Raw genomic sequence first — 15,939 nt, forward strand, 5'->3', positions numbered from 1 at the left:
TAAATCCGGTCTTAACTCTCTTTCCTTTACCTATTTTAACACAAATCTTAACTAAATTGAACTTTAACCTTAAATCTAACCTTATACTTAAACTTAACTTTTAACCCCAAGCTCAACCTGGACTTTATCTTTAACTCCAACTGTAGACTTAACTCCTCCCTTAATTCTACCTTACCGGTAACTACAAACCTAACTTTAACCCTAACTTTTTTCTTAAGTTTAACGTCAATCCAAACTTTATCTTTAACCCTAACTCTAGCCTTAGATCTTCCCTTAGCTCAACCTTAACCCTAATATTTACCCATTTTCAACCTTAAAACTTAAGCAGATACATGCTTTAACCTTAACTCTAACCTCAACCCAAACTTCATCATCTTTAACCCTAAATATAGATTTAGCTTTTTCCTGAACCCAACCTCAACTTTAGGCCAATCCTAACCCAACTTCAACCCTATCGTAACCCCAACTGTATCTTTAAAACTAACTTTAACCCTAAATATAGCTTTAGCTTTTTCCTGAACCCAACCTCAACTTTACGCCAATCCTAACCCAACTTCAACCCTATCTTAACCCCAATAGTATCTTTAAGCCTAACTTTAACCCTAATTCTCATAAAAACTTTATCCTCAACTTAAGTCCTAAGCTTAACTCCTCGTCAATCCAAACTTTGACTTTAACCCTAACTCTTACTTTAACACAACCTCAACCCCAACCTTAACCCTAATTGAAACCCAACCTCAACCCTACCTTAATGCTAACTCTACCCTAACCTCAACATGAGCCGTATGTCTAGCCCTGGCCCTAACCTTAACTACTCCCTTAACGCAACCACAACCCCAACCACAAGCCTAATCTATGTTTAGTTGTAACCTAAACGTCAACCCCAACCTTAACCCTATTTGAAATTCAACCTCAACTCTACCTTAATGTTAATTGTACCCTAACCTCAACATGAGCCGTATGTCTAACCCTGGCCCTAACCTTACCTACTCTCTTAACCCAACCACATCCCCAACCATAAGCCTAATCTTTGTTTAGTTGTAACCTAAACTTCAACCCCAACCTTAACCCTAATTAAAATTCAACCTCAACCCTACCTTAAGGCTAACTTTACCCTAACCTCAACATGAGGCGTATCTCTAACCCTGGCCCCAACCTTAACTACTTCCTTAACCCAACCACAACCCCAACTATAAGGCTAATCTTAATTTAGTTGTAACCTAAACTTCAACCCTAACCTTTACTCTAACCTTAACGTAACTTCAACCTGAACTTCATCATACCATTACGCTTAGACCCAACCTCAGACCTAACCTCAACACTAACCTCACCACAAATTTTATCTTTAACCCTAAATATAGCATTAGTTATTGCATTAACCTAACCTCAACCCCAACCTTAACCCTATTTCAAACCCAAACTCAACCCTACTTTGACCCTAACTGTATTTTTAACCCTAACTCTAATCTTAGCTCTAATCTCAACATGAAGCTTATCTCTAACCCCAGCTCTAACCCTACCTACTCCCTTAACCCAACCACAACCCCAACCATAAGGCTAATCTTAATTTAGTTGTAACCCAAACTTCAACCCTAACCTTAATCCTAACCTTAATTATCACCCCTAACTTCAACCTCATCCTCATCATAACTCTATGCGTAAGCCCAGACTCAGCCCTAACCTTAATTCTAACTGCAACCCAAATTTCATTTTTAACCCTAAATATGGCATTAGCTATTCCATTAACCCAACCTCAACTCCAACCTTAACTCTAACTGCATCTTTAACCCCAACTCTAACCTCAACATAAACTGTATCTCTAACCTTGGACCTAACCTTAACTACTTCCTTAACCCAACCACAACCTCAACCATAAGCCTAATCTTTATTTAGTTGTAACCTAAGCTTCAGCCCCAACCGTTACTCTAACTTTAACTGTAACTTCATCGTAACGCTACGTTTAAGCCCGAACTTACCTCTAACCTTAATCCCAACCGTAAGGTGCTTCACAGACTAAAATATTGATGATCTATCTTTTGGTTGGGTAATTAATAACAGATAAATGGTGTCCAACATCTGACACTTTCACCAGGTCCTGTAGTGGACAGAAGTTCAGTGTGTATGTAACCAAGAAGCCCAGCTCTGTACCCAAGGTGGTGGTAATTGTCGGTTCTGTACCCAGGAATGGCGACTGCACGGTATACGGTGATGTGAGGTTCTAGCTCAGTACACTAACTTCAGAATGGAGGGCTTGCCAGGTGTCGGATCACGATCAATATTATAATAACTACCTATCCTAACAATAGCCTATTAATATTATAATCCTAACAACCCCTTTAACCCCAATCTTTACCTTAGTCTTAATCCTAACCTTATACACTGTAATCTCAGCCTGGAAGACAAACCTTAACCCCCCAACCACCTTTTTTAAAATCCCCCATCTGTGAAAGGTTACAGCGATTATCTGTAAGAAATTCCTATGAGCCGTATCAGCTAATGGAGAAAACGAGGAGGCCTGCTCCTCGAATTGTAATCCTCCGATAGAAAAGGTCATATTTGCATTCGCGAGCTCACACTGAGCATTTGTACAGTACACAGATCATGATTCATTACCGCCGAACGTAAAAATCCCAATAATCCTTTGTCAAGTCCGGTGACAGATAAGGTGATCCGCGCCGTGTCTCCCGGGGTTATGAATGACTTGATTATCTCTTCTAAAATCCCCCAATAAAACTCCCCTCTTCCTCCTTCTTGGGAAGCTCCTTCTCCCAACGGCTAATTTCTCATAAAATTATAGACCTGCAGGTTGTAATTCACTCACACAATGGCAATTAGTATCCACACTCATCCCTTGTGTCTTCTGTGCCAAGGAAGAGGAGGTAATATTTATGTTTGATTTTTAATTATTACCTTTTAACGAAGCAATGATGCCGATTAAAGAGAAGCGCCGTCTACGCGGAGTCTACAGTAATGGCCGCCAATTCTGAAATAATCATTAGCAGGTTTCCTCAAATCAAGTCCTTGAATTGTCCTCTTCCAAATTATGTTAAAATCCTACTTCAAGTGTTTGAAAAAGTTGGGCGATTACCAACATGGCTGCCACTTTGCCAATTCTAAATATGGAGCTTCCTTTCCAAGGTCGAAAAGCTTTTTACGGCAGGAGATGTGGTCAAAGACAAAGTATGGAGGTCCAGCAACCATATTCTTGGTTGAAAACACAATGATCTCCCATCTCCGTGTCCTTACATCTCAACTTTTTGAGTAACCTCAGAACAAGACCCTTTATTCTTGCCCACCACCGGCAATCTGACTCAGTCTTTAACCTGTCTTTCAAATTAAAACCCTTTTAAGCTCGAGATTGACATTGAGGATAGATCTGTTTCAATCTTGAGGACCTCATCAGCACATGGTTGGATTGGAATGATTGATGACCGTAGATTTTTAGGGACTGCCATGTTGAAGTTGGAATAATCATACAATAATCGAATGCTTTGGTTGGCTTACTGTAGACCAATACTTACAAAATTTACAATCGGTACAACGTTTTTGTACAATCTCAAGCATTTTTCAACCAATTCCTTTTTCCGAAAGCCATATTCCCCTTCTAGATCCTTTTCATAACCATCTAAAATTGCCTAAAACTCATGATAAATGTGGAACAAGGCGAGAATGCCATTTTTGGCACAAATTTTAGCCAATTTATCTTCTGTTGTGTGCCATCATGGTGGGCCTAAAAGGTATTCTGATCTTCTTGGGTTTTTTTACACAAATTTGAGCCAATTAAACTACTGTTGTGTGCCATTGAAGACCAATATTATGGTGGGTCTAAAAGGTATTCTGATCTTCTTTATTTTGGTAGAGTTCACGGATTTATGGTCCCTGGAGATGTAACATTGCCTTCTGGCAAATACATATTTCGATAGATTAGAACGATTTTAGCAAAATCTGAAATTACATTTGCAATCCACGAAGCTCCAAGTCCCCAGATCCTTCTGTTGTGTGCCATTGAAGAGCAATATTATGGTGGGTCTAAGAGGTGTTCTGATCTTCTTGGTATGGTAGAGTTCACGGATTTATGGTCACTGGAGATGTAACATTGCCTTCTGGTGAATACATATTTCGATAGATTAGCACGATTTTGGCAAAATCTGAAATTACATCTCCAATCCACGAAGCTCCAAGTCCCTAGATCCTTCTGTTGTGTGCCATTGAAGAGCAATATTATGGTGGGTCTAAGAGGTGTTCTGATCTTCTTGGTATGGTAGAGTTCACGGATTTATGGTCACTGGAGATGTAACATTTCCTTCTGGTGAATACATATTTCGATAGATTAGAACGATTTTAGCAAAATCTGAAATTACATCTCCAATCCACGAAGCTCCAAGTCCCCAGATCCTTCTGTTGTGTGCCATTGAAGAGCAATATTATGGTGGGTCTAAGAGGTGTTCTGATCTTCTTGGTATGGTAGAGTTCACGGATTTATGGTCACTGGAGATGTAACATTGCCTTCTGGCTAATACATATTTCGATAGATTAGCACTATTTTGGCAAAATCTGAAATTACATCTCCAATCCATGAAGCTCCAAGTCCCTAGATCCTTCTGTTGTGTGCCATTGAAGAGCAATATTATGGTGGGTCTAAGAGATGTTCTGATCTTCTTGGTATGGTAGAGTTCACGGGTTTATGGTCACTGGAGATGTTACATTGTCTTCTGGTGAATATATTTTTTGATAGATCAGAACAATTTTGGCAAAATCTGAAATTATTTCTGCATGTCACAACAAAGTTCACCAGATCCTTGCTTTTTGCTAATGATGACCCTGGAAGTCTCTTCCAATTCTAACAGTCTATGATTCCATAATTAATGTGGTAGAAAAAAAAAAGTATCTATGGTCTTCAAAGTCAATGTTTTAAGGCTCCTTCTAAATTGAGTGACCAGGTAGTCATGATTTGAGGAAGATCTACAGATTTGGAAATATTGCCATCCTGATAATGTTGTAACCTTATTATCGTTTTCCAAGTTTCCTTGCTCCTCAATCCAACATACGCAGACTCAAAATAGGCAAAAGAATAGTAATAAGTAGTGATGAGCGAGCACTACCATGCTTGGTTGGTTGGTATTCGTAATGAGCAGTTTGGTGCTCTGTTGGGCGCGACTCAAGTACCCGAGTAAAATGGAAGTCAATGGGGGACTTGAGCATTTTTCCAGAAGATTTCCCGTAACAATGCTTGATTTCCCCGTTGACTTTCATTATACTCGAATACTCGAGTCGCGCCTATCCAAATATCCAACTGCTAATTGTGAGTACCAACCACCTAAGCATGGTAGAGCTCTCTCATCATTAGTTAAGAGCACCAAGCACTCGAGCATGGTAGTGCTCACTCATAACTAGTAATGACCTTCACAACATCCAACCATCATCAACTTCATCATCCGAACAAATATTTATTTATAGACAACATTTTATTTTCTTTTTAGGTGACCATCAGCAAAATTATAATCACCTCGTGCTCAATAACGCCTCCCAGACACCCACAAACGGTAAGACCCTTTCTAGGTTTTAGGTCTATATGCAATTTTCCCTGTAGCCCTGAGGGCACCCAGGTTAGAAGTAGAGTTGTGGAGATTCTGACTTCATCCAAGACCATTGGCCACCATTCAACATTAGAGACTATAAGGGAACAGCCCAGTTGGCAGTAGTTTGTAGGCTCACATGGCGAGGGCTACGGACACCTCATGTATATGGTTTATACTATGTTGTATCCGTCCTGTATTGTATTCCACATTGTTTCACTGTATGTGTTCGTCTTAGGTGTGTGCAGTCTATAATACTATTAGGGTATACACTTCAGTATTCGGAATTCTGTGGATTAGGTGATCTTATATGTTCAGTAGAAGTCTCATTTAATGGTCATCAAGTTTGTCTTCTGGTTTGTCTCCATGACATATCAGAAGATAGCCAAAGATAGAATTTCCCTTCAATTCAACCATATGTAATGCTGATAATGAAAATTGGAATGTCAGAACCATGACTGTCCACCAGTCTTGACTTCTGATGTGTCATAAGTTGACCAACGTTCCAACATGACATTGATTCCTAGGTGGTGGGGACTCCTTATTACTGAAGAACCTATGTCCATCAACATTGAACCCAGATCACCACAAATGAAAAGTCGTGAAATTCACAGGATGGATAAAAATGTTAGCGATATGCAAACAATGAAAAAAGGGATAATCCCAGAAGTAGGACCACCTTGAAGATCTCTGCAAAGTGTTGGCCTCGTGGTCTACAGACTTATCTCCATTGTGTCTAAGACCAAAATTGGGACTCGTTGCTAAAGAGGACATACCTCCATTATTCCTGTCACTTTGTTGTCCTGATCTATACCTTAAAAGCATTTTAGAGAGGTGGCTTGAGCTCAATAAAGAGACCATCATGAGGGAACATCAAACCAGTTCTACTCCCTGGATTATAGGTTTCATTCTATGTGCACTATCAGATCAGTATTACATTGATTTGGTGGTGGAACCAGTGTTATGGCCACTTCTCCAAAGGGTCTTAGGAGACGTTTTTCAACATGACACCCCCCGGCCACATGTTGCTGACACCACTATGAGAAATATGTAGGACCTAAACCTGCTGTCATGGTTGCATTGTCTGCGGACTTGTCTCCCATGACTACAGCATCTCTGGACTTGCCTTCTTTGGCTGCAGCATCTCCAGATTTGTCTCATATGGCTGCATTGTCTGTGGACATGCCTCCCATGGCTGCAGCATTTCCAGACTTGTCTCCCGTGGCTGCAGTGTCACTGGACTTGTTGCCTACAGTGGTAGGATCTCCAGACTTGCAACCTATTATGGCTGTAGTGTCTCCGGACTATCCTCCCATGGCTGCAGCATCTCCAGACTTGCCTCTTATTGCTGCAGTGTTTTGGGACTTGCCTCCTATGGCTGCAGTGTCTGTGGTGTCTCTACACTTGTCTCCCTTGGCTGCAGCATCTCCGGAATTGTCTGCAGTGTCTCTGGACTTGTCTTTTATGGTTGCAGCTTCTCCGGATTGCCGCCTATGGCTGCAGTGTCTCCGGACTTGCCTCCCATGGCTGCAGCAACTCCAGATTGCCTCTTATGGCTGCAGTGTCTAGGTACTTGCTTCCTATGGCTGCAGTGTCTCTAGTGTTTCTAGACTTGTCTTCCATAGCTGCAGCATCACTGGACTTGCCTCATGTGTCTACAGTGTCTCCAGAATTGCTTCCTAAGGCTGCAGTTTCTCCGGACTTGTCTTCTATGGCTGCAGTGTCTCTGAACTTGCCTTTGATGGTTACAGCATCTCCAGACTTGTCTCCTATAGCTGCAGTGCCTCTGGACTTGCCTTCTATAGATGCAGTATGTCCGGATTTGTCTCCCATGGCTGCAGTGTCTCCAGACTTTTCTTGTATGGCTGCAGTATCTCCGGTCTTGTCCCCTATGTCTGCAGCATCTCTGGGCTTGCCTCCTATGGCTGCAGTGTTCCTGGACTTGCTGCCTATGGCTGCAGTGTCCCCAAACTTGCCTCCAAGGCTAACGTGTCTCTGGACTTCTCTCCTATGGCTGCAGTGTCTCCGGACTTGTCTCCCATGGCTGCAGCATCTTCACACTTGTCTCCCATGCCAGCAGTGTCTCCGGACGTGCATCCTCTGGCTAGAGTGTTTCCAGACTTGTCTCCTTGACTTCTGTGTCTCTAGACTTGTCTCCCATGGCTACAGCATCTCCAGACTTGTCTCCTTGACTTCTGTGTCTCTAGACTTGTCTCCCATGCCTACAGCATCTCCAGACTTGTCTCCCATGACTGCAGTGTCTACCATTATGTTTCCCATGACTGCAGCAACTCTAGACTTGTCTCCTATGGCTGCAGTATCTTTGGACTTGACTCCCATTGAGCACATAGGGGACATTATTGGTTGGTGATTTCACAGGACCTGCCAGCAGAGAATCTTGATGATTTGCCAAAGTGCATTTATCATCAGAACCTTCCCCAGATGACCATTAATAAACTCAATTCCAGCCGAGGCTGGTAGAGTAAGAAACCATGAAAATATGGGGTGGTTCATCCATAGAGATGAGCGAATCAACTTCACCTAATAAATTTGAAGCCCAAGGAACAAGACAGCCCGGAGTTGCTTGCAAAAGTTTTGCATCTGAATTGCTGAAATCCGAGGATCTTGAGTTGGGTTCCCGAAGCTCTAGACATCTTCTAACATCTAGAGCCATACACATTGCATCATCCAGAGCAGATGACGGTCTCCTCAGGGAGGAGAGTAATCGAGCCTGGTCCTCTGAGCTCCTGGAGATGTCTGTCTGTAGATCACACAATTAGAGCGTGCGGGTGATTGACAGTGACCTCAGCTCTGCCGAGACGGGAGCCAACCGCAGAACACACAACTCCCGCTGCGGAGTTTACTCATGAAACATATGTAAATGAAACGCCACAACGTTCAGATGTGACCGCTGCCGGAAACCAACACACGCCGCGTCTCCGAAATAGCATCTATACACGAGACTACAAGATGCTCCAACCGGGAAGTGGTTAGGGTATATTCATCTTCTTCAAGACTGGAGGAGCTGATATCTGAGAGAATTAAATATCTTACCATATATATATAAAGCTTAACTTATACCGGCTGTACATATATAATTATATACAGGAGATGCCCAGGTTATACCGTCTGTACATATATAATTATATACAGGAGATGCCCAGGTTATACCGTCTGTACATATATAATTATATACAGGAGATACCCAGGTTATACCGGCTGTACATATATAATTATATACAGGAGATGCCCAGGTTATACCGGCTGTACATGTATAATTATATACAGGAGATGCCCAGGTTATACCGGCTGTACATATATAATTATATACAGGAGATGCCCAGGTTATACCGGCTGTACATATATAATTATATACAGGAGATGCCCAGGTTATACCGGCTGTACATATATAATTATATACAGGAGATGCCCAGGTTATACCGGCTGTACATATATAATTATATACAGGAGATGTCCAGGTTATACCGGCTGTACATATATAATTACATACAGGAGATGTCCAGGTTATACCGGCTGTACATATATAATTATATACAGGAGATGCCCAGGTTATACCGGCTGTACATATATAATTATATACAGGAGATGTCCAGGTTATACCAGCTGTACATATATAATTATATACAGGAGATGCCCAGGTTATACCGGCTGTACATATATAATTATATACAGGAGATGCCCAGGTTATACCAGCTGTACATATATAATTATATACAGGAGATGCCCAGGTTATACCGGCTGTACATATATAATTATATACAGGAGATGCCCAGGTTATACCGGCTGTACATATATAATTATATACAGGAGATGCCCAGGTTATACCAGCTGTACATATATAATTATATACAGGGGATGCCCAGGTTATACCGGCTGTACATATATAATTATATACAGGAGATGCCCAGGTTATACCAGCTGTACATATATAATTATATACAGGAGATATCCAGGTTATACCAGCTGTACATATATAATTATATACAGGAGATGCCCAGGTTATACCGTCTGTACATATATAATTATATACAGGAGATGCCCAGGTTATACCAGCTGTACATATATAATTATATACAGGAGATGCCCAGGTTATACCGGCTGTACATATATAATTATATACAGGAGATGCCCAGGTTATACCGTCTGTACATATATAGTTATATACAGGAGATGCCCAGGTTATACCGTCTGTACATATATAATTATATACAGGAGATGCCCAGGTTATACCAGCTGTACATATATAATTATATACAGGAGATGCCCAGGTTATACCGGCTGTACATATATAATTATATACAGGAGATGCCCAGGTTATACCGGCTGTACATATACAATTATATACAGGAGATGCCCAGGTTATACCAACTGTACATATATAATTATATACAGGAGATGTCCAGGTTATACCAGCTGTACATATATAATTATATACAGGAGATGCCCAGGTTATACCGTCTGTACATATAAAATTATATACAGGAGATGCCCAAGTTATACCAGCTGTACATATATAATTATATACAGGAGATGCCCAGGTTATACCAGCTATACATATATAATTATATACAGGAGATACCCAGGTTATACCAGCTGTACATATATAATTATATACAGGAGATGTCCAGGTTATACCAGCTGTACATATATAATTATATACAGGAGATGCCCAGGTTATACCAGCTATACATATATAATTAAATACAGGAGATACCCAGGTTATACCAACTGTACATATATAATTATATACAGGAGATGTCCAGGTTATACCAGCTGTACATATATAATTATATACAGGAGATGCCCAGGTTATACCGTCTGTACATATAAAATTATATACAGGAGATGCCCAGGTTATACCAGCTGTACATATATAATTATATACAGGAGATGCCCAGGTTATACCAGCTATACATATATAATTATATACAGGAGATGCCCAGGTTATACCAGCTGTACATATATAATTATATACAGGAGATGCCCAGGTTATACCAGCTATACATATATAATTATATACAGGAGATGCCCAGGTTATACCAGCTATACATATATAATTATATACAGGAGATGCCCAGGTTATACCAGCTGTACATATATAATTATATACAGGAGATGTCCAGGTTATACCAGCTGTACATATATAATTATATACAGGAGATGCCCAGGTTATACCGGCTGTACATATATAATTATATACAGGAGATGCCCAGGATATACCGGCTGTACATATATAATTATATACAGGAGATGCCCAGGTTATAGCAGCTGTACATATATAATTATATACAGGAGATGCCCAGGTTATACCAGCTATACATATATAATTATATACAGGAGATGCCCAGGTTATACCAGCTGTACATATATAATTATATACAGGAGATGCCCAGGTTATACCAGCTATACATATATAATTATATACAGGAGATGCCCAGGTTATACCAGCTGTACATATATAATTATATACAGGAGATGTCCAGGTTATACCAGCTGTACATATATAATTATATACAGGAGATGCCCAGGTTATACCGGCTGTACATATATAATTATATACAGGAGATGCCCAGGTTATACCGGCTGTACATATATAATTATATACAGGAGATGCCCAGGTTATACCGGCTGTACATATATAATTATATATAGGAGATGTCCAGGTTATACCGGCTGTACATATATAATTATATACAGGAGATTCCCAGGTTATACCGGCTGTACATATATAATTATATACAGGAGATGTCCAGGTTATACCGGCTGTACATATATAATTATATACAGGAGATGCTCAGGTTATACCAGCTGTACATATATAGTTATATACAGGAGATGCCCAGGTTATACCGGCTGTACATATATAATTATATACAGGAGATGCCCGGGTTATACCGGCTGTACATATATAATTATATACAGGAGATGTCCAGGTTATACCAGCTGTACATATATAATTATATACAGGAGATGCCCGGGTTATACCGGCTGTACATATATAATTATATACAGGAGATGCCCAGGTTATACCAGCTGTACATATATAATTATATACAGGAGATGCCCGGGTTATACCGGCTGTACATATATAATTATATACAGGAGATGTCCAGGTTATACCGGCTGTACATATATAATTATATACGGGAGATGCCCAGGTTATACCGGCTGTACATATATAATTATATACAGGAGATGCCCAGGTTATACCAGCTGTACATATATAATTATATACAGGAGATGTCCAGGTTATACCGGCTGTACATATATAATTATATACAGGAGATTCCCAGGCTATACCGGCTGTACATATATAATTATATACAGGAGATGCCCAGGTTATACCGGCTGTACATATATAATTATATACAGGAGATGCCCAGGTTATACCGGCTGTACATATCTAATTATATACAGGAGATGCCCAGGTTATACCGGCTGTACATATCTAATTATATACAGGAGATGCCCAGGTTATACCAGCTGTACATATATAATTATATACATAAGATGCCCAGGTTATAGCAGCTGTACATATATAATTATATACAGGAGATGTCCAGGTTATACCGGCTGTACATATATAATTATACACAGGAGATGCCCAGGTTATACCGGCTGTACATATATAATTATATACAGGAGATGTCCAGGTTATACCGGCTGCACATATATAATTATATGCAGGAGATGCCCAGGTTATACCAGCTGTACATATATAATTATATACAGGAGATGCCCAGGTTATACCGGCTGTACATATATAATTATATACAGGAGATGCCCAGGTTATACCGGCTGTACATATATAATTATATACAGGAGATGCCCAGGTTATACCGGCTGTACATATATAATTATATACAGGAGATGCCCAGGTTATACCGGCTGTACATATATAACTATATACAGGAGATGCCCAGGTTATAGCAGCTGTACATATATTATTATATACAGGAGATGCCCAGGTTATACCAGCTGTACATATATAATTATATACAGGAGATACCCAGGTTATACCGGCTGTACATATATAATTATATACAGGAGATGCCCAGGTTATACCGGCTGTACATATATAATTATATATAGGAGATGTCCAGGTTATACCGGCTGTACATATATAATTATATACAGGAGATTCCCAGGTTATACCGGCTGTACATATATAATTATATACAGGAGATGTCCAGGTTATACCAGCTGTACATATATAATTATATACAGGAGATGTCCAGGTTATACCGGCTGTACATATATAATTATATACAGGAGATGTCCAGGTTATACCGGCTGTACATATATAATTATATACAGGAGATGCCCGGGTTATACCGGCTGTACATATATAATTATATACAGGAGATTCCCAGGTTATACCGGCTGTACATATATAATTATATACAGGAGATGTCCAGGTTATACCAGCTGTACATATATAATTATATACAGGAGATGTCCAGGTTATACCGGCTGTACATATATAACTATATACAGGAGATGCCCAGGTTATACCGGCTGTACATATATAATTATATACAGGAGATGTCCAGGTTATACCGGCTGTACATATATAATTATATACAGGAGATTCCCAGGTTATACCGGCTGTACATATATAATTATATACAGGAGATGTCCAGGTTATACCGGCTGTACATATATAATTATATACAGGAGATTCCCAGGTTATACCGGCTGTACATATATAATTATATACAGGAGATGTCCAGGTTATACCGGCTGTACATATATAATTATATACAGGAGATGTCCAGGTTATACCAGCTGTACATATATAATAATATACAGGAGATGTCCAGGTTATACCGGCTGTACATATATAATTATATACAGGAGATGCCCAGGTTATAGCAGCTGTACATATATAATTATATACAGGAGATACCCAGGTTATCCCGGCTGTACATATATAATTATATACAGGAGATGTCCAGGTTATACCAGCTATACATATATAATTATACACAGGAGATGCCCAGGTTATACCGGCTGTACATATATAATTATATACGGGAGATGCCCAGGTTATACCAGCTGTACATATATAATTATATACATGAGATGCCCAGGTTATACCAGCTGTACATATATAATTATATACAGGAGATGCCCAGGTTATACCAGCTGTACATATATAATTATATACAGGAGATGTCCAGGTTATACCAGCTGTACATATATAATTATATACAGGAGATGCCCAGGTTATACCGGCTGTACATATATAATTATATACAGGAGATGCCCAGGTTATACCGGCTGTACATATATAATTATATACAGGAGATGCCCAGGTTATACCGGCTGTACATATATAATTATATATAGGAGATGTCCAGGTTATACCGGCTGTACATATATAATTATATACAGGAGATTCCCAGGTTATACCGGCTGTACATATATAATTATATACAGGAGATGTCCAGGTTATACCGGCTGTACATATATATTTATATACAGGAGATGCTCAGGTTATACCAGCTGTACATATATAGTTATATACAGGAGATGCCCAGGTTATACCGGCTGTACATATATAATTATATACAGGAGATGCCCGGGTTATACCGGCTGTACATATATAATTATATACAGGAGATATCCAGGTTATACCAGCTGTACATATATAATTATATACAGGAGATGCCCGGGTTATACCGGCTGTACATATATAATTATATACAGGAGATGCCTAGGTTATACCAGCTGTACATATATAATTATATACAGGAGATGCCCGGGTTATACCGGCTGTACATATATAATTATATACAGGAGATGTCCAGGTTATACCGGCTGTACATATATAATTATATACGGGAGATGCCCAGGTTATACCAGCTGTACATATATAATTATATACATGAGATGCCCAGGTTATAGCAGCTGTACATATATAATTATATACAGGAGATGTCCAGGTTATACCGGCTGTACATATATAATTATACACAGGAGATGCCCAGGTTATACCGGCTGTACATATATAATTATATACAGGAGATGTCCAGGTTATACCGGCTGCACATATATAATTATATGCAGGAGATGCCCAGGTTATACCAGCTGTACATATATAATTATATACAGGAGATGCCCAGGTTATACCGGCTGTACATATATAATTATATACAGGAGATGCCCAGGTTATACCGGCTGTACATATATAATTATATACAGGAGATGCCCAGGTTATACCGGCTGTACATATATAATTATATACAGGAGATGCCCAGGTTATACCGGCTGTACATATATAATTATATACAGGAAATGCCCAGGTTATAGCAGCTGTACATATATTATTATATACAGGAGATGCCCAGGTTATACCAGCTGTACATATATAATTATATACAGGAGATACCCAGGTTATACCAGCTGTACATATATAATTATATACAGGAGATGCCCAGGTTATACCGGCTGTACATATATAATTATATATAGGAGATGTCCAGGTTATACCGGCTGTACATATATCATTATATACAGGAGATTCCCAGGTTATACCGGCTGTACATATATAATTATATACAGGAGATGTCCAGGTTATACCAGCTGTACATATATAATTATATACAGGAGATGTCCAGGTTATACCGGCTGTACATATATAATTATATACAGGAGATGTCCAGGTTATACCGGCTGTACATATATAATTATATACAGGAGATGCCCGGGTTATACCGGCTGTACATATATAATTATATACAGGAGATTCCCAGGTTATACCGGCTGTACATATATAATTATATACAGGAGATGTCCAGGTTATACCAGCTGTACATATATAATTATATACAGGAGATGTCCAGGTTATACCGGCTGTACATATATAATTATATACAGGAGATGTCCAGGTTATACCGGCTGTACATATATAATTATATACAGGAGATACCCAGGTTATACCGGCTGTACATATATAATTATATACAGGAGATGTCCAGGTTATACCAGCTGTACATATATAATTATATACAGGAGATGCCCAGGTTATACCGGCTGTACATATATAATTATATACAGGAGATGCCCAGGTTATAGCAGCTGTACATATATAATTATATACAGGAGATGCCCAGGTTATACCAGCTGTACATATATAATTATATACAGGAGATACCCAGGTTATACCAGCTGTACATATATAATTATATACAGGAGATGCCCAGGTTATACCGGCTGTACATATATAATTATATATAGGAGATGTCCAGGTTATACCGGATGTACATATATAATTATATACAGGAGATGCCAGGTTATACCGGCTGTACATATATAATTATATACAGGAGATGTCCAG

General features: G+C 39.3%; 1 protein-coding gene across 8 annotated transcripts in view; it reads left to right on the forward strand.

Annotated features, from left to right (window-relative positions):
* SHISA6 (shisa family member 6) overlaps positions 1–15,939 on the forward strand; it is a 413,757-nt gene that overhangs the window by 367,534 nt on the left and 30,284 nt on the right. For 7 of the 8 annotated variants that reach the window (XM_075351450.1, XM_075351451.1, XM_075351453.1 and 4 more), the window contains one exon: positions 5,481–5,543. The exons of the other annotated variant lie outside the window; for it this stretch is intronic. In XM_075351450.1, the coding sequence (XP_075207565.1) occupies positions 5,481–5,543 (63 nt within the window). The remainder of the gene's footprint in view (positions 1–5,480; positions 5,544–15,939) is intronic. 8 annotated transcript variants of the gene reach the window in all.

Source organism: Anomaloglossus baeobatrachus, chromosome 5 (genome assembly GCF_048569485.1).
Source record: "Anomaloglossus baeobatrachus isolate aAnoBae1 chromosome 5, aAnoBae1.hap1, whole genome shotgun sequence".
NCBI lineage: Eukaryota > Metazoa > Chordata > Amphibia > Anura > Aromobatidae > Anomaloglossus > Anomaloglossus baeobatrachus.